Source organism: Galeopterus variegatus, unplaced genomic scaffold, assembly GCF_000696425.1.
Source record: "Galeopterus variegatus unplaced genomic scaffold, G_variegatus-3.0.2 Scaffold393, whole genome shotgun sequence".
Taxonomy (NCBI): domain Eukaryota; kingdom Metazoa; phylum Chordata; class Mammalia; order Dermoptera; family Cynocephalidae; genus Galeopterus; species Galeopterus variegatus.
The window spans coordinates 288,993-309,058 of NW_007726504.1; the positions used below are offsets into that span (position 1 = coordinate 288,993).

Consider the following 20,066-nt stretch of genomic DNA (forward strand, 5'->3'; position numbering starts at 1 on the left):
AGTCTTGAAGGATGCACCCCTGCTAGTGCAGTTCTCCCTGCTTGTCTCCAAGTTTGGTTTGCTTGGTTGTTTATATTAGTTATACTAGGATTGAGAATGATTTGTGGAAAAGTGCAACTCTGCTGTTTCCTGTGCCAGTGGGCGCTGGTGTGGGATGTTCTCAGGCTGTGAGTGGTGGGTGCACTGTGGACAGGGATGGGGCAAGAAATGTCGCTTTGACTGTAGACTTGAAGCGGACACAATGGATGTTGACGTTGATTCTTCTAAGCAATCATGGTGATTCGTCAGTGTCCTTCAAGTGGCTTTTATATTATGTTTTTACTTTTATTAACCCAGAACGAATACAGTTTTTAGAAATACTAATTTGCAGAAAACAAAGACAATTTCTTATAAATGTCAGTTTATATTCTGCATGAAGTACATCTCCACATACATTCAATTCGCACATCCCGATAAGAAACACCAAGATATGGTCCTGCTGTTAGATGCAGCCCCAGGGAACAGGTAGAGCGGTTTCTTTTTAAGTATATACACATACGGGATTGTATATTTGTAAATTATATATAGGTATGAATATCCCCCAGCTGTTTCTCTTTCACTTTTATATCCTTTATAATCACAGTGTTCAATTTAAGTTAAATAGTTAATTCAAGGTTTGTTTTCAACAAACTGCATGAACCTAATTGACAAAATGCAGGTATCCTCCTTTGCATTACCTTGGCTACTCTTTTAAAGGTAACGTTGTTGGTGAATAATGACAGACCCTTCCTCATGTACTCTGTGTATCATTTGGTTGAGATCTGGCAAAGAAAAGTGCATTCTGCAAAACATTGTTGGTTATCACCTTTTGAGGAATGCTTGAGTAATCCCTGAGAGCTGAGGGGTAATTTTCCCAGGATCTTTTGGTCTGACTTGGCTAACCAGAGAGGATTTTTTCCTAGGGAATGTCCTTGATTGTTTTCTGGGATTCCTACGCTTAGTGTTTTTAACTTTTTTGAGGTCATGGACCCCTTTGGAAATTCAATGAAAGCTATAAACCTCCTTGCAAGAAATATACATATATTACCAACTTTTGCACAGTTTCAAGGGTTAAAGACATCTGTGTGAGAGCCTTGTTAGTTTATGTTTTAACAAGAAGCTCCCTGCACTTTGAACAGTAGTTGGCAGATTGCTTCTGTCTTCCCTGGAATGTGTTATACATAGACCTGACTGTGCGTCTCCCATGCTTGCTGTCTGTTCCCCAGGTGGTGTCCTCTTTCCTTCTGTGCTGCACAGGAGGATATCTGCAGCCAGACTGCTTGGGCTCTGGGCTCAGCAGGTTCTTTTAGTTGGTGGCAGCACAAACCTGGGAAAGTTACTTACCCTCGTGGTGCCTCAGTTTTCTCACATGTAAATGAGGATAATAATAGCATCCCTCATAGAGTGGTGGTTGTGCATGTGTGTCAGGGGCTGCAGATCTTCCTGTCTGCAGGGCCGGGAGGGGGGGGAGTGGAGCCAGTATACCAACATGGCCTGGCACATGATGTGGCGCTGCCCAGGGTGCAACCACTTCTCAGCTTCCGTGCACCTTCCAGCTTTCCTCAGCAGGCCAAATTGTTCCCTAAAATGGCCTTTATACCAACTTATACTCTCATAAGCAGCATGTGAGAGTCTTTAATCCTGATAACCTTGCCAGCTACTGTCAGAATTTTTAAGGTTTGTCAACATGCTGGTTGTGAATTGATATCTTCTTGTGATTTTATTTTGCGTTTCTCTGGCTGCCAGTGATGTTGAGTTAAATCTTGGGTCACATGAGTTGAAAATATCTTCGTTGCATCTGTACTTTGCCCTTCACTTTGCTTAGGGTGCCTTTCATCACAGAGAAGTTTTCAGTGTGTATTCAGCTAAATACCTCAATCTTTTCCATATGAGTTTTGCTTTTTGGGTCTTGTTGCAAAAAATCTTTACTACTCCAAGATCATAAAGAAATTCCCCTACATTTTCTTCTGACTGATGCAAAGTTTTGTTTTTGTGCTTGTGTATTTCATGTATTTACAGTTTGTTTGGGGGAATGGGATGGGGTGGAGAGCTTAATTCATTAATTTCCCTGTGGTTCACCTATTATCCCAGTGCCATTTACTGAACAGTCTGGCATTTTCTGGTTGTCTGATATTTTAAGAGGAATCAGGCCATCTGCATTTCATGTATACTCTCCTAATTTTTAATTTTTGGTGACTAAGTAAAATTTTTATTTAAATACTAAATGGACCAAACAAAACCTTTCTACAGTTCAAATCCTTCAGTGGCTACCCATTTGCAGCCCCTGATGTCATCGTTTAAGACAAGACCTTTGTCCAAAAGATTTGAGATTGAATCTCAACTCCATCACACACTTGCTGTTTGTCCTTGGGCAGGTTGTTGACTTCTCAGGGTCTCAGTTTTCTTGTCAGTACATGCATAGTAAGCATTCATCAACATCCTCCTCCTCATTTACTCTTCCCTGTTCCAGTCCTCTTCTAAGCTGCAGAGGGTGGTGTTTTAGGATGATTTAGTTGGCAGTGTGGACATGCATTCATTCATTCATTCATTCATTCACAGAACTTATTGAGGATGTGTTTCACTTACACTGCTATGTAGGTTAAATTGACATGGCAGCTGCCCCAGAGCTGCTTAGCATCTCAACAGACTTCGTATTTGTTCAGATGACTGGACTGCATTGAAGACATGGCTCCTGCGGCAGTTAAGGTACTGCGGTGGGCCCTGGGAACCTAGAGGAAGGGAGGGAGCTGTCCTGGCAGGGCCAGGGGAGAATCGATGGAGGAAGGGACACGTGAGTCCAGACTTTTAAGGACTAATTGGAGTGGGCAGAGATAAGGTGACCCCTGAGAAGATTTCCTAATAACCCAGATATAAGGTGATTACAGAGATCTGGGCTGGAGACCAGAGAGAAAGAAACAAATTCCCGGAGTCTCTGAGCAGCAGGAAATGGCAGGACTTGGTGGTTACTGAGATGGGTTGGGAGAAGGAGACAAAGTGGTTGACCAGGACTGTAAGCTTTTGAACTGCAAGGGGAGGAAAACTTGAAAAGGTCCAGTTTGGGGTGGTGAGTCCCATTTGGGGTGGGCTGAGTCTGGGGCAAGTGTGGGATGGCCAGACTGGCCAGACTCAGTGGAGAGCCACTGCAGAGCTTGAACGGGAGCCTGGCCCTGGAGACATAGGATGGGGACCACCATCAGCACAGAGGTGACATGGAAATGTATCAAATTGCTTAAAAAGTAAATTGTTTCTTCTCTGCTTTTGACATGTTAAAGACAGACACTAACATGCGTGCTATTTCTGCAGTCTGGAATAAGCCTAAAACCCAAGGTTTCCTGTTGGTAAAGAGCTGCATAATGACTTCTCCTGAAGGACAGGACCTGGGACTTTATACCGTCCACTTTCTGCTGTGCTGGCAACAATTCCCAGAGGTGTGGCATCTTGTCTGCCGCTGATCCTGCTGCAGATCATCTGTTTCCTCTCTGTGGTCCTGGTGTCCACTGGCTTCATGGTGTGGCTCTCATCAACATTCCTTTCTAAGAGGCTAACTGTTTTTTTGTTTTTAATAAAATGGAATGTTCCCATTTTTGCGCTTGCCAGGCAAGGCAAGGATTGTCCTAGGGCCTCCCAGGCCATCAGAAGGGAGGGCTTGTCATGGTAGGTTGACTTTAGATCATGAATAATGAGTCAACATCCAAATGACAGCTGGCTTTCTATATTTGGGTTACTTTTTTAATTGAGGGGCTGATTTAAGGACTTGTGCTCGGGAGCTGGTGCTCAGAGCTGCTCTGGGGCCTAGCTTGACCATCCTGTGCACAGCCCAAGAGTAGGGCCCTAGAGGTGCCTAGAACACAGCACAGATTGGAAGTGTTTACCTTCATCCCAGGGTTTCACTTAGATTCCACATTTCAGGCCCAAGAGAATGGCTTTGCTGGGCTAAGCATTTAGTAAGAAATGTGGTCTCAATTGTTTTGAGAAAGCTTTTCTTTTCCTTCACTAACTTAGCAAATATTCTACACATAGCCCTGTTTTTTATTCATCCTTTAGAAATAATAGCAATTAGTACGAGAGAGTGAAGCTGTTTTTCAAGTTTGTCTCATGTGAGGTTCAAAAACATACCATTGTAAAGGTCCTTGGAGGAGAGTAAAGGTGAGTTGTAGAAGTAGCTCATATGGTCCAAGACATATAAGCAATACAGGTAAAGTCTGGTGACAGAGGTAAAAGCGGACCCTGACTAATATACAGCACTATGGCTTCACAACCTACATCGACCCTCAAATATACATAAGACACAGTCTTATCATCGAAATTGTCTGGTGATCTTGACCATTCCCAGACTGTTAAATCAGGGATGTCTTCTCTTGCTGTTCCACTTGCATGTGTGTATCTTTTTTGTTTTTTAAATTCTAATTGAAGTAAAATTTATAGACAAGTATATTTAAGTGTACTGCTCAATGCATATTTGCAAACTGAACACCCGTGTGTAACCAGAACCCAGATCAAGAAACAAGACAATACCAGCCCCTGGACAGACCCTCTTTTGCCCCTTCCAGTCTCTGGTCCCTCTGTGGCGACCATGACTTGACTTTTTAATTGCCTGCCTAATGAATTAGTATATGGCGAACATCCTTGTGACCCCCACCTGGGTCAAGCAGTGGAGTCCACCAGCCATACAGACACCGCTCCCTGGGCCCCACTCCAGGCACAGCCCTTTCCCTCCCCATGACAAGTAACTGTTGTCTTCTTACTATTGTAGTGGTAACTGCCTTCTGTCTCCTTGCTTCATTTATTTATGATTTTTGAATGAATCAGGGTGAAAGCACAAGCAGCACGTGTTTCCCGCCTCACTGCATTTGGCCCTACACACTTGGGGTGCCTGTTGCTGTTCTGCCCTCAAAGCAGAGCCAGGAGCAGTGCTCCCTTTTTGCAGGCCTACTGTGCACCAGGTGAGGCTCACAGGTTCTCCAGCCGAAGGTTGGTTCCAGAGCTCTCTGCCCCGCTGCCTTTCCCTGACATTCTTTGGAATTCTGTGAATTGAGGAGCCAATTTCAGCCTCCAGTTCTTCAGACCTAACAATAGGTTACTTTTACAAGAGTCTTTTGAAACTGGCTCCTTCCTCCAAGACTGTGTTTATAAACCATTTTAGAACATTTCGTAGGGGCTGGGAATTTCCAAGGAGTCTACTACAAATAGAAATGCCTGATGATGTGGATGACTGGGGTCTACGTTCAGCACAGCATCCTCTTCCCACTTCTCTCCGGGGGGGCCTTTGTCTCCCCTTATGAGGATCCTTTCTGTTACTTGCATGGCACACCTTTGCCACCTGAGTAGTGTCACTTCTGTGCCTCCCAATGCAGCATGTTGCAGTGTTTTATGATTTTAAATACAGAGCCATCAGCGCTTCTCCGACTCCCAGGGCTTCACTGCACCATGTTTTTTCATTCTTCTCTACCAAGCATTTTTGGAGCTAGTTCAGCTGATGCCCTTACAGCTTTCCAGACCCGTTCCTTGTTATTAAACCGTGTTCTGAGTATCAAGCCTGGTCCCATTGGTGTGTTAGGTGGCTGTGGTGCTGTGCTGCAAATGGGGATGGTGGGGTCCGGTGGCCACTGCCCTTGTCAGTCACCATGTGAGCAGGGGGACCTGGGGCACTTCCATTTGTACCCAGCTTCCACTCTGGGTGTGTGTCTGCCAGGACTGCCTAACAAAACATCACAGACTGGGCAGCTTAAATGGCAGACGTGTATTTCTCACAGTTCTGGAGGCTGGAACCCCAAGGTGCCTGAAGGGTGAGTTTCTGGCGAGGCCTCTCTTTCTTGCCTTCTTTCTGGCTCTGGCTGTCTTCTCAATTAGCAGTCTGCACTCATGGCCCTGCCTGTGGCTGCTCTAATGGCCTGAATTCAAACAGAAACGTTAAGAAAGATCACAGTTCAAGACACACACTTTAGACAGAGCATGGCCTTGGGAAGGCTGAGTCAGGAACATGCTCCTCTTTCCAGGGAGCACTTGAATCTCCATCGGGAGCACTTCACACCACTCTCAGGTCCCCTTTGGGGATATCTGGCCCCGTGGAAGACTTAGTTGTCTAATTCCCCACTTGAAGGAGATATTTTTGGGCAAAACACATCACACGTCTTCCCAGCCTCACCCCTACCTAAAACCCCAACTTTCCCTGGGAAGAGGGAGGGCATTCTCACCCACCAGGAAGGGGAAGCCTTTATAGTGAGAGAAGATAGAGGAGTCATAAAGCTGTCAAAGTTAGACGAGCAAAGTTCATTTTAAAATTAGTGACCAAAGTAAGTGCTGAGTAACGCAGATGACTAGAGAACATGAGTGTGTGAACGCTTTCAGAGTTAACAAGGGTCTGTTGTTGTGGGAGTGTGGGCAACAGACTCGCACTGCCAGCTCACGGGAGGGTCGTCCTGTGTAGGACCATGTCCACACGGGCACACTCACATGTGCATACACAGAGCCCTGCACACACACACCACTGAGGGTGTAGTGCGGCCGAGGTGCAGACGGCGAGCAGGTCTGTTGGGAGGTCACGTTCCCTGAATGGCAAATGCTGCCCTCTGATGCTCAGGTTGCACATGGAAGGGTTCAGAGGGCCTCTGAAACGAAGCTCCAAGGCTTGCCTTACCTGCTGCACTCCCCATGCAGGAGCTACCTGTGGTCCAGATGCCCAGGAACATTGAGAATGAGGGTGTGGTTCTGAGAGGGGGGTCCTCTGCTATGACCCACAGGGAGGAATTGGGGGTAAGTGTGGACTCCACGTGGTGCTTCATCTCCAGTCTCCATCTGTGTGCTCTCCAGAGAGGCCAGACCAGGACTTGGGTCACTGGGACAGTTATCTTTTAGTGACTCCAGTGCCCACCCTTCGGGTCCTCGAGTGTGACTTAGAACTTCTCTACCCAGCTTTCTACCTGCCTCTTTGTCTGCTTGCTGGAGTGACTTTCTCGAGGCTATTTTTCCTCGGCCTGTGCTGCTCTTGCTCAACTTCGAATCTGTGCCTGGCATGAGGCCCATCACGTACAGGAATCAGGAAACACTCACTGAAGTGTTTGTCAAAATAAAAGATTTTCAAAGCTTCTCCGATGTCCTGAGGTGAACCTGCTGGGGACCATATCTGGTGGGTATCAGGGCCTGTCCCAGGAGCGCCGAGCCTCTGTGGGGTCCCCCAAGGAGAGGCACACTGTTATTTGAGGGATGTGACATCAGCTCCCTGGAGGTCCCCTCCTGCGTGACAGGCCCCCCAGATACAAGCGCCATCTTGTCCAGAGGGTGGGAAATCTGCAAGACCTCTCTGTGCACTTGGCTCAATTCAGTTGTGGTCTGTTGAATATCAACAGTTATTTTTTTTTTTCCATCCCCCTCTCCCAGCATGTTTTGGTTTCCACAGAATGCAGCAAACTGCTGGGATAATTTTTTCTTCCTTCCAGCCTGTAAATCCCAGGGGGAATTTACTCCTCCATTTACACTTAACTCACTTAACTCATCAAAATGTTGTCTCATAGGAGCCAGTGCTCCAGCCAGGGAATCCTCGGGTCCTGTGTGGGGACTTGCTGCATGATTTAGTCACCAGGGACAGCCTCTTTTCCCAAAAGCCAGGATCCTGGAGATCCCTGGGAAACCCAGGTCGAGGGCATTCTCATCTTAAGCTGTTGTCTTGTTAGCAGCACTGGCCACAGAGAGCAAGGCCTAGCGTGTGTGGTCTTTCCTGGCTCTGACCCATAACCAAGAATACCCTATCACAAAGCAACAGCTCACATGTTGGAACACACAGACCTGCTAACCGAGTTGACCTGTGATGCTGTGGCTGCTGGGGTGGCTCCCAGATAACAAAAAACCATAACACAGAGGAGCAACCTGGAAAGCTTCTTTGCAGAATGTGCCAGCACATCCATTGCTTGGGTTGGCAGTTGAAGTGAAGGTGAATCCTAACCTCGTTCCCAGCCCTCCTACCTCAGCCAATCTGGTAGTGGGGGGGCGGGGGTTGGACTTTTTTGCTTCTCTCTTGTGCTTTTGATGTTTTATGTAAGAAGGCTTGGCCTACCCCACGATCAGAAAGATTTATAATCTTTGTTTTCTACTAAGAGTGTTCTAGTTCTAGTTCTTATATTTAGGTCTTTAATTCATTTGTGGTGTGAGGTAGGGGTCCAACTTCTTTCTTTTCCTGTTGTCCCAGAACGATTTGTCTCATTGAATGGTCTTGGCGCCCTTATCAGGAATCAATTCACTGTAAATGGTTTATTTCTGAACTCTCAATTCTATTCCATTGATCTCTATGTCTTTATGCCAGTACCATATTGTTTTGATTAAGTTAAATTAAGTTTCAGAATCAGGAATGTAAGTCCTTCAGTGATCAGACTTTGAAGATATCACTTTCAAACTTTGTCCATTTTCTACTTTACTTAACCTTGAGTGAGGTGCTGAGTTTTCCAGTCCCCAGCATCCCTCTCAGTCAGTAGGTGTTAGGCATGGGTGTTCTTGGATGGAAGTGGTAGCCTCTACTGTACTCATGTTTAGGCAGGGGACCAACACCTTTCTTTGAGGCCATTGCCTCTACCCTCTGTCCATGGTGTGGGAATAAAGACATTGGCCAGCTCATCTTTTTTCCACTGTGACTGATGCCAAGGGACCCAGAAGGAAACAGAGAAACTGGGATATCTACTGATGTAGAATTGCTAAGGCAAGGTGAAGTCTAGGAGAGGTGGTCCAGCTGTGCTCTTGGGAGATGGGGGCACTAAGGTGGGGCAGAAAGCCACCTACAGGGCAGGTCTTTGAATGCACAGCTCCTCAGTCCCAGGCAGTGAGACCTGCCACCCAGCCACCTCTCCTGCCTGCCTTCCAGAGCCTTACTGTTAAGATTCTTTGCAGATTTGTTAGAAGCCATGCCTGTTCTTCAGCACACGCTGGGGTCTGGCCACTCCATGCAGAATCCTTTAGGGGTCAGTGCCTCACCGTGGAGGTGATGGCCTTGTGGACTGCTGACCTTGGAGAGAACACAGAAGCAAAATTGCAGAGAAGAGTGGACCTCAGTTAGTCAAATAATTTAGATGGTACAGAGTTAGGAAATAGAAGCAGCACTTAAGTGAAAACAATTTCTTTATGCAACAGATAGAGACTTCATTTTGCCTGATAACAGGGAATAATTTTTTAGAATACTGTTGGTCTGTACTCCACACTTGTGGTTTCGCCTTCTTGCTAAAATGTGTTTGTATCTCCAAAATCAATCCTTGAAGTGCTTTGGCGGTCATTTGTGGACATGTGCAAAGCTGCGAAAAATTTAAATTGCCCGACAGGTGTGTACCCAGCTGAGACTGGACAGGGCTGCTCTCTGCCTTCTGATTTCAGCTCCCACGCTGTAAACAAGTGCCCTCTTCACAGGGTATTTGGTGCGCTTCTTTTGCAACTTGTTTTTTTTTGTTGGTGATTTCACTGTTTAAAATGGCTCCTCAGGTGCTGTCCAGTGTTCCTGAGTGAAGACACATGTGTAGATGAGCTTCCCTCATGCTTGGGTTTATGGTTCAGGGGTCCAGTGTTCACAAATCAACAGTATATATTAAATATGGTCTCTTTAAACAAAACCACCTAAAATAAAGTTAAGTATAGATTGGTTGACAAACATGTTGTGACCAGAGGCTTGCAGGGACCCAACTCTGTTTCTCCTGGGAATAATGGCTCACTATTTGCTAACCCAGTGCTCACGAGACTTGCAGAACCTAACTACTGCAGGCAAGAATGAGCTGTGGCTATGTTCCGTTTGTTGCATCCTAGAATCTGGCATTTGCTCTTAGATGGTCTTCACAAATTCTAATCCCACCCACACCCACTAAGTGAGGTTAACAAGAACGCAGACTATCGATGAGCCTGAATGTATGACTCAAACTTGATAACTGTGATTTCAACAGCTGCTTTCTCGTAACTGTCAGCGTGGTATCCCGGTGATAACCATGGTGGCATTGCAGCCTTGAGCAGCTGGTGGGAGAAACTTGGCCATCTTTCTCAAAGGCAGAGCCGTGAAGGTCTGACTCATGGGCAGCAAGGCCAACAGCTGCAGACTGTTTACACACAACTATTTACTGGATAAACCAGAGTTTACACAGTTGTGTGTTGTTTACTCCTTAAATCTAGAGAGGATCAAATGGTCAACCCTGAGCTTAAGAATTATGAGCTTACACCATGTAGTTTTCTACCAAAAAAGAAAATAATTAAGCTTCCTCATCTGATTTCCTCTACAAAATTGTGCTCCTACCATGAAGAAGAAAGGGAAAAGGAAGAGACAGAGCTCCTGTTGAGTTGGCATGGCTGGGCTGGAGGTCACAGGGCCCTGGGGAAAGTGACCCACTTCTCTGGATGCATTAGATACGCTTTTCCAGTGCCAGAAGAATTCGTCACAGCCCTTTGTTTCTATCAGTATTTCAGATTCTTTAAAATGTGTTTTGCTTTCTGTGCTGGGGTGTAGTAGAGGTGGAGCGAGCCGCTGCACGGGACACAAGACACACTCAGTTCTGTGTTTGTTGACCAGGAGCTTCCTGCATCACTGCAGCCTGGAGGCTGTATGCTCCGAGGGAATATCCGGAGAGTTTTTTTGGTTTTGGTCTCCTGCCTCTGCCTCTGCTATATGTCACCTTTGGTAAATGAAATATAATTAGTAACTTTAATTTCCATAGCAACACACATATTAATTGTATTAGGCTTAATTATAAGATTAGTAATTTAATTTCCTAATAAAAGAAGAAAAAAGAAAATTTAAAAGATCGCTAATTCCTTCACCATGTCCTAGGGTAACTTCTGTTCGTGTTGTTCATATCCCTCTAGTCTTTTTATCTTTAGGCTTAAAAACATTTAGACTTAAACACGTGAAACCTTCACTCTATTCCATCCACATCTCTGCATCAACACACGTTAAGGTTTATGAAAATCCTCCATGTCCTCAAAGGTGATTTGTTGGTGGTGGTGAGGGAGGCCCGGAGTTTGCCTGGAGGAACATGGTTTGGGGGCAGAGAGCTTTGCATTGATAACCTAGTTTGGGTGCTGATTAACCATGTAACTGGTTACTGAGCCTCCATTTCCCCATCTGTAAAATGGGCCAGTAACAACTGACAAATAAGGGAGGGTCAAGCATGCAGAGCAGTCTTGCCCAGGGAGAGGCACACACATCTAATAAATGCCAGTTGCTTTTCTGCTTCCTTTTTGTTCAAAAGAGCTATGCAAACATGTGGGATTGATGTTTTTAAACATTTTTAAGTAAGTTCTGCTATGATTTGTGGAGAGTTTTAAGTCATGGAAGGCTGAAACCATTGAAAACACCACTGGAAGATCTAAGAAACCCTTGCTTTCAAGTAAGGGAATTCTAGTTACATAGCCAAGAGCCTTTTAGTTCCACAGCATCTGCACTGAAGTTAGCAGACTTGTGTTACAGGCTTCATCTTTAGATAAACCAACACAGAGAAAACTTTTTTTCTCAGTTTTGGCAAGCGGCCACTGTGGGAGTTTTCTGGGTTTTGCAGGTTGGTGGCTTCTGCAGCCTGAGGTTGTGGGCGGATCTCCCAGTCTGCATGGCTCCCTCCGCTCTGGACTCCCATTTCCTTCCGTGAAGCATTGAATAGTGGCAGTCTTTGTTTTCCTCTGAAGCTCTATGGTTTAATTACAATTTATTCCCCCCAAGCTCTTTCTTTTACAACAACCTGGGATTTTCTCCAGACTTTGTTTTGCGCATTCTATGCATTTTCACACTAACGCTCATAAACTCACACAGCTCTTGTGCTCCCTTATCAGGGGCCATTTTCTTTTATGTGTTTTCCCCTGCCTGGTTTTATGACCAGGCCGGTCACGATTGGAATAAATCATTAAAAGCAGTAGACCTTAATCCACCTTTGTGCGAGAGTATTTCTTGTAAATAGAGTATTTCTTGTAAATAAACCAATCCTTTGTTTTCTAGTTTAATAAAAAAAATCATCAGTGCCTTGGAAAAATTAAAATGCAATTATTGGAAGGCTCTTTGCTTTGCTGTTTCCCCAGCATTGCATGTTACCTAATTAGAATGGAAAGTTGGGGATGCCCGTGCTGGGTGCTGAGGCAGCTGAGGCTGGGGAAGTGTTTGTGTGGCATTTAAGGTCTGCTGGTTCAGCAGCAGAGCCCATGGTGGCCGGGCGGGCCTGTGACAGCCAGCTCAGCACATCTGGCCTTGTTATGTCTCCCTCATTCTCTCCAGGCGACATCTCCAGGGTGTGCACATCTGATTGTTTCTAATTGATTCATTGACCCTGAGAGGCTGCATCCTGGGCTGGGTGGGTTCTCTGTGTGCACTGTATGTGTGCTGCGTGTGCATGCCATCAGGGTAGGTAGCAGCATTCCACCTACTCACTGGTGGACTTTTAGCAGCAGTTCCCAAAGAGTGTTTAAACAAACCCAGAATAATGACCATGAAGGCACCAAGAAGCCAGATCGTGTCCTTTCTGGTTGTCCTTTTGTTCCTTCCAGTAGTCTACCTTGCTGGATTAGGATGTCTACCTGCAAAAAAAAAAAAAAAAAGTATCTTGAGGCCAAATTTAGTTTATTTCTTTTTCATTTTTGTTTTTGAATTCTTCAACCTTGGCCAACCACATGACATGTTTCCAGATAAAAATAAATATGTAATATGGTACCCAGGCTCAGTGTGTGGAATGTAAGCCCTGGACCCGCATCTCTCTGGGCCAGGCAGTGTGAGCTTCCTCTGTGCCTCATGGAGGGGACCGAAAAGGGGGGTGGTATTCTGTGTGTGGCTGAGCTCTACGCATTTTGAACTTGATGTCCACAAAGAGGATGTTGATTTGCTCTTTGGGTGCAGGGAGGAGAAGTCATTTTTAATGGGATAGTGCCCCTGTCCTGTTCTCCCCACCTTCTGCCAACTCCTTCCCTCCCAAGGCACCTCATGCAGGTTAGTGGACAGAGTCCCTCAGAAGTGGATGACATGCAGCTCGGCAGGTGGATGGTGCCCATGGTGGAGAGCAGACACTCCTTCCTCAGGTGGCCACAGCTCATCCCGGGACATGGGGCTGGCAAGCAGGATCCAGCTGCTTTAGCTTCCGTCCATCCTATTGCTAGCTGCTGTGCGGGTGCTATGCCCCGGAGCCACTGCCAGCCCCACACCAGTGCGATCTCACAGTGAGGGGAGCACCGAGCCTCCTCCTCTAGCCACTCACGCCCCCATCTGCTCCTGCATCTCATGGGGGTATTGAGGGGCTGCTCTCAGAGAGGCTGCTGGCAACTGGAGGGTAGATGGCAGTTTTCCTAGGGGTCTGTTGAGATGAGCCCTGAGGTGTGTGGGTGGTGAGAGTGTCTGTCTGGGAAGCATGGAGAGCTGCAGTAGAGCCCTGGAGAGTCAGCCTCCGGCAGTGTGGCGGGTCTTGCCCTCCCTCTGCTGCGGCTGGCTGCCCAGCATTCCTCAGACGGGCCGTCCGGCCAAGGCCCCCGTGTTGTTCACACACATCCCTCTGCCAGAGCAGCCTTGCTGCCCTGGAACACTCCCATCCCTCCTCGGGCGGCTGGCCCACCATCCCTGCCAGCGCCTCCCGTCCTCTGTGAGCAGCCACTTGCACACGCCGCTGCCTTGCACCGTGTTCCTCCTGATGTGTGCCTGCTGCTCTTCCTTCTCAGGGTAAGCAAGTGTGTGCAGTGATGAGCAGTTGGCCTGCAGGCTCGTCCTTGGGGGGACTTCGAGGCCTTCACTCTCCCAACCTTCTCTCCACTCGTTCTGGGTCCTGGTCATGCTCTCTCCCTTGAGGGCTCCTGAAGCATTTTATGAACAATCTGCACTGCTTTCCATGGCCTGCTGTCCATGAGCGCCGCCCGGATCCAGGCTCACACCCTGAGAGCATCCACCCTCACAGAATGGGAAGGAGGTGCCTGGGGTGCAGTATTTCAGGAAGCCCTCCTTCTTGGGGGTGTGCAAGTGCAAGGTCAGCTCCTGAGAGGGAGAGCCTCCTTAAACTTTGCACACTGGGCGCCTTGCTTTGCAGGCTCACCTGGTCTCAGCCGTGGGTGCTGAAGTTAGACAGATAGGGCTTAAGATCCTAGCACTGAGTGCCAATTCTCGGGACCTTGGGAAAGTTACTTTTCCTCTCTGAACCTGGGTAATGAGGATTAAATTAGAAGATATGTGTAAACTGTTCAGCACACTGCCCGAAACGTGTTAAATGCTTGATGTTTGTAGTTATTATTGTTGTTGTTGTTGGGTGAATATACAAGCATCATACACAAACCCATCTCATATGAGCTCTGGACTCGGAGGTCCAGCTCTGTGGTCAGCATCGTCCCAGTTTGCCCCTCTCCTGATCATGCGTGATGTTGACCACGTGGGCTTGCCTGGCAAGGTCACAGCCTCCCGCGTTCTAAGAGGATGTGCTCTGTGTCTCTGCTGCAGGAATTGCTTACTTAGGAGGCGTGTGCAGCGCTAAAAGGAAGTGTGTGCTTGCCGAGGACAACGGGCTCAACTTGGCTTTTACCATCGCTCATGAGCTGGGCCACAAGTAAGTATCGGACTCCGTGTTGTTTTGCTTTTTAAAATTCCTTTCTAGATGCTTGTTTTTCACTTAAATTCTGTAAGTTCTAAAACAGTGCTGCTCTCTGACTTGCTTCTAACACAATAAAGGAGCTAGGCTGGCTGGTAAGTCAGGGTCCTAGCCCTACAGGGAACCCGTGAGATTGCTGAACAGGCTGGCTGGGAGAGTTGAAATGCTGATTTGATGCTCGTGTCTATTCTTAAAGCCAACACAGCAAAGGGAAGAGGTTTTTCTCAAAGTGTCTTATTCATTTATATTTCCTTTTCTGGATCAGCGTGATGGAATTTATCCTTATACTATTGATTTCCTATTTTCTTTTCAGCCAGTTTCAAAGTCCAACTCTCTGAATGTAGAATTCAGTGCCTTCGTCTAAAAGAATGAATACCTACTGCCTTTGCACATGGAAATTCTTCCCTTTAGGATGAAATAACCATAGAGCCTTAGAGCCCAGAGATGCTTTAGTGAGAATCTCAGGCAAAGGGTCAGAGGGGTTGAGTGGCTGGACCAAGGTTGTGATTGCCTGCAGGAAGTCTCAGGTGGCAGAAAGCCAGCCAACTCTAAGACTGTGGCCCGAGGGTTTACTCTTTCTCCTGCTGTAGGTGTCTGTTTCTCTGAAGGAAAAATTGTGATATGACTGCTTAGGAACTTTAAAAAAAAAATTAAATTGAGGAGGCCAGAGCATGCAAAACAGTGGGGAAATTTATATTGGATTGAATAGAACATAATTAAATGGAAATCTAGTTTTGGGGGGAAAATAATATTGTGAGGTTTTCTAATGACCTACATATTAAGATGCCTGGGGCGTTGTCAACTCTACTTTGCAAAAGCAAAGTTAGCATATGAGAAGGACTGAAAACAACAGATTTCTTTTTTTTTTTTTTTTTTTTTTTTTTTGTCCTTTTTGAGACTGGCCGCACCGCGCTCAGCCAGCGAGCGCTGTGAGCGCACCAGTCATCCCTATATAAGATCCGAACCCGCGGCGGGAGCGCTGCTGCGCTCCCAGTGCCGCACTCTCCAGAGTGCGCCACGGGCTCGGCCCAAAACAACTGATTTCTAATATTAGCTGTATCTGTTTTGTTTTGTTTACCTGGTCCCATTTAATTTTTTCTTCTCCTGTAGAGGGATTTGGTAGTTGGTTTTTCGGTATCTGTTGGATATCATGAGGAGGTACAGAGTGGAAATAATGTTATATGTATTCCTGGGATTAAGGAGGAAATCACATGCTATTGGCCCAGGGCCTACTGAATGAGCAGTTTTCTCTAAGTACACAATTATTTCATCTTGACAATGTTTGTTTAAATGTCGGTGACAACAATTTGCCCTTCCTGCTTTTTAAACTGAGTGTAATCAAATTTGTGTTAATACTTCTGAGCTGGTAAGAACCTGTACCAAGAATGATTTGCTAGAAAAAAAGCTTTGGCAAACAACTTTCCACTATCAAAAGACCCAACCAGCCCATCATAGGACCTAGGAATCGACTACCTAATAGTTGTAGGAATGTAGAGTTGTCAAAATATTTTCCAGTGTCCAAGTTGTTATGGACCATGGAATAGTCATTTAAATAAGTTGATTTGAGCTATAGTTATGTGAATTGCAGCATCCCACAGCAGCATTCAGCTCAGGCACGTGTTGGAGTGCTGTTTGCACACACTTGTGGGCACACATGCTCTTCATAGAGTTCTTTTCTCCAACATTAGAACACAGAGGGCCATTATCTCCCCGATGACCTGTTTGATTGTGCTTGGATCAAACACTGGCTTCTTAGTACAAAAGGTCTACAAAGATGAATGGTTAGATTCAGTCCTACTTTACTACCCTTTAGCTACAGTCTGTTTAGAATTTCTTGGAGGACTCTTTATAGCTTGCTATTGATGTCTAATTGCCTACAAAAACAAACACCTTATTGTTAATCAAAGCCAATAAATCCTGCTAGCCTTTGGCCCTCCCCCTCACTGCGTAATTATGGTTTTCCCAGGGAAGTCTGTTTTCTCTGATTATTCGCAAGTGTTGGGCAAAACCACATCCTCCCCATCGTCAGGCCTCTGGTCACCAGAACTCAGAGCAGTAGCGAGGCTGTGTGGACTGCTTGAAAAGGCCCGGACCACCCTGCACTCTCAGTGAAGTCACTGGCCAAGCTGCTTCACAGATACAAAACCTGAAATCAGTTTCATATTTTGGAATTGAATGGACCAATTTAACTCTGTGTTCCTTAACATATGTCAAGAAGTTTCCCAGATGGCTCATGCCAGGGGCCCCTGTGATTGAATACTGTAAGTGAAGCATCTCTTCTGAAGGTCGGGCATGTGCCTTTGCACACGCATAGGTGTTGCTCTTCTGTTATTTCCCTAACATGCCTCATAGGAGGATCACTATGAGCAGCTACCCTTAGACCCGAATATCAGGAGAAAAAAATCACGTTCCACATGAGCTGCATGTTCCATTTATCAAACAATGAGTCACATAAGTTAACATGATTTTGTTTCTGCTTTGGCTCTCTGAAGACACAAACCTAAATTCAGGGCTCATTTTTAGCAATTAACTCATCTGTGTCCTGGAATTGTACTTCCCTCCTCTTCTCTTTTTAGTGTCTCTTCGTATGCATAATTTTACTTTAAATGGTTTAAATGTAATTTATTTGGTACTGTAAATTGGCTCCAATCCAATTTGTAATCAAATAGGCCCTAAATTGTAAATTAAATAAGAAATTCTTGCCATGGTAATGTCAGTAATGCTGCCTTGGACGTGAGTTACTAATATGCTAATGGTTTTCAAGTGAAATCAGATCTCTCATTTATTGAGCACCTCCTACATGCCAGGTACTGTGTTAGACGCTGTGCATTCGTTACGCAATTTTATCAGTCTTATGAGGTGAGTGTTACTTATCTTTTACTTTATAGGTTAGGAAACGAGTATTACTTTTTAAAAAAATTTTTGTTTCTATTAACATCATTTAGGATTACTTGTATGATAATACATGAACGCATTAAAACAATGATCCAAATTATGAGAGATAAGTAATAAAGATGAGAAGTTGTATATTCAGAAACCAAGGTAGCTTCAGTTTAAGTGAAATAAATGCCATGATTTAGCTGCTAGCTGGCAAAAGAGTGAACATGTCATCTAGAAGGGCTCCCAGGAGACTCCAGCATCGTGGATGAGATGGACAGCTTTCTCATGCTCCACCCTGACAGAAGAGTAGGCTGGAGAAGATTCCCATCCCTGGCTGTAGACAGGAGCTGGAGAGTTTGCAAAGCCCTGTGCAGGTTGTAGGTGAGGACCTGGGATGGGCCCACTGTGTTGCTGTCAGATGGCGAGTTAGCTCAGAGCCATGTCAGCAACAGCTTTGAGGTTTCTGAATGAGCATCCATGACCTCGTTTGCCTGCTTGCACTTGGAAGACTGTTCCAATAGGCAGATAATGTACGTGCAACCTTTTGGTTTATCTCGTGAATAGAATTGTTGGCTGTGTAAGTTTGGGGAGGGCAGCTGTCTCCCCATCTTGCAGTGATAGCTAGAGAAACCTATGTTAAAACGGGTGGTTTTAGCCAGTGTCATCTTCTGCCTTTTTCCATCCTCCAGGGACCTTTAGAAAGTGATAGCTCCTGAGCATGGGAGGATGGCTACAAGCGCGGGGGCATTTCGTCGAGTGGGCCAGTGCTCCCCAGGTTGTTTCCCTCAAGAAACCCTCACAGGGTGCCTTTTGTGGAAGTCAGCATCCAAGATGCTCATCAATATTTGGTTTTAAAGAGAAAGAGGGAACGCTAGAAGCAGGTGTCTGTTTCTCTCTGACAGACCCAGGCTTTCAAGGCTCAGCCCCGGCTGGTGATGGGAAGGACCATCCCCTGATGAGGGTAGAAGCTCAGGTCCATGCTGCTTGCCCATGAGAAAAAGCAAACAAAAAGTCACACGATACCTTCCTGCCTCGAGGAGGGAGTCAGGAGTGACCGTAGCATGATATTTAAGATGACTGGGTAAAGTACATCGATTGGGATTGTACAATGTACTGTTATGACTTGGAAGTTACAGTGTAAAGAGAGAAAGTAAATGGTACTGTGAAAGGTGGGAGAGAAGGACGGTCTAACATGACACCATCAGGCCCAGGGGCACATGGTTGGCAGGAGTTTATTTGTGCTCGTGCAGTTGGAGGCCAGGAGGGCACAGAACCGGGTCTCAGCGGGACACCTGGGCCCAGGGAAACCCAGAACCCTGTGCACACAGCATGCTTCTCAGGCAAAGCAGCGAGCTCCTGGGAAATGTCTAGATATAAGGCCTTCTAGGTGGAGTGACCGGAGAAGGGGACCACCTATTCAGAAGAAAAAAGGACATTTCTTTATATACAGAAAGAAAAAGCTTTCCCTTTGCCGAAAATAAATCTCTGCTTCTGATGAATGCAGAAGGCTTTGTTAGATAAGCCTGTGGATGAGGTCTGAAATAGATCAGGGCTAGAGCAGTGCCTGCTGGGAGAGCCAGAACCAACCACGTGACCTGTCCGGTCTGAGTGAATTACTAAAGGTTCTCCAGACAGCACCAGCACCGCACCAGCCATCAGCCTGGCTGCTTATGTTCAGAGTGGAGGTTCTCCTGACCTGCTCTTCCTGGAGCCTTTCCAGGCCGGGTCAAAGAACTCTCTTCTCTTTCCATTCTAGAATGTACCTCTCCTCTGGTCGGCAGGCTGGGCCTGTGGCTTCTGAAAAGCACTCTGCATGGAAGCTTGGCACATGGTTTAGGTGATGTCAGAGCCATGCCGCACAGGGGAACAGCAGAGCATTTGGAATGTCAGTGGCCACACCTCACCCTCCTTCAGTCAAACCACATGCCTGGGGGTGGGGGGGGAGGAAGCTGAGCAAGACTCTCAGGAGATTCTGAGCATCCCTGGGGAGAACTGCTGCAGATGCGGCATGGGAGCTGTCTCCTCATTGCTCTTTCTGGCCTCATCCACCTTCTTGCTGCCACCTCTGTCCCCGCACCCCATCCTTTTGGGCTTGCCCCGGCGTTGAGCTGCACAGTGCTGAAGATGGTCCTGCCCACCTGGCCCTTGTGCCTCTTCCAGTCACCATGAACTCCATGCACCTCGCCACTTCCAAGTGCTCCACCCACCAGTCACACTCAATGCCTGGCCATCCTGAAAGTCGCCTCTCATGTGACACCTGCAGGAACCTTGTTCCGACCATAGCACAGAGCATAAAGTGACTTGTGGTGGATGATGGGAGGAGTGGGACAGGCAGAGGCCTGGAAGCAGAAAGGGGAGGAACAGAGGTAGGGGGACAGGTAGGGCCCACAGGGGTCTCACCTCCCGTCGAGGGCAAGGTGCTGAGTACATGTGGGCATGGGGGAGAGATACAGGGCCGTGGATTTGAGTGAGATGCAGAGGTGCTGATAAGGAGCTTTGTCTGGCCATCTAGTAGTTACGTGCCCACCTGCAGACAGAACAGTGTGTGGATATGGTCACACCTGGGTTCTCAGACCTGCACAGACACTCTATGCCTCATCCCCCCCCCCCCCCCCC

The 20,066-nt window shown here is 46.6% G+C and overlaps 1 protein-coding gene across 1 annotated transcript in view; it reads left to right on the forward strand.

Moving 5' to 3' along the window:
- ADAMTS17 (ADAM metallopeptidase with thrombospondin type 1 motif, 17) overlaps positions 1 to 20,066 on the forward strand; it is a 313,263-nt gene that overhangs the window by 117,094 nt on the left and 176,103 nt on the right. The window contains exon 8 of the mRNA XM_008568277.1: positions 14,423 to 14,528. Within this exon, the coding sequence (XP_008566499.1) occupies positions 14,423 to 14,528 (106 nt within the window). The remainder of the gene's footprint in view (positions 1 to 14,422; positions 14,529 to 20,066) is intronic.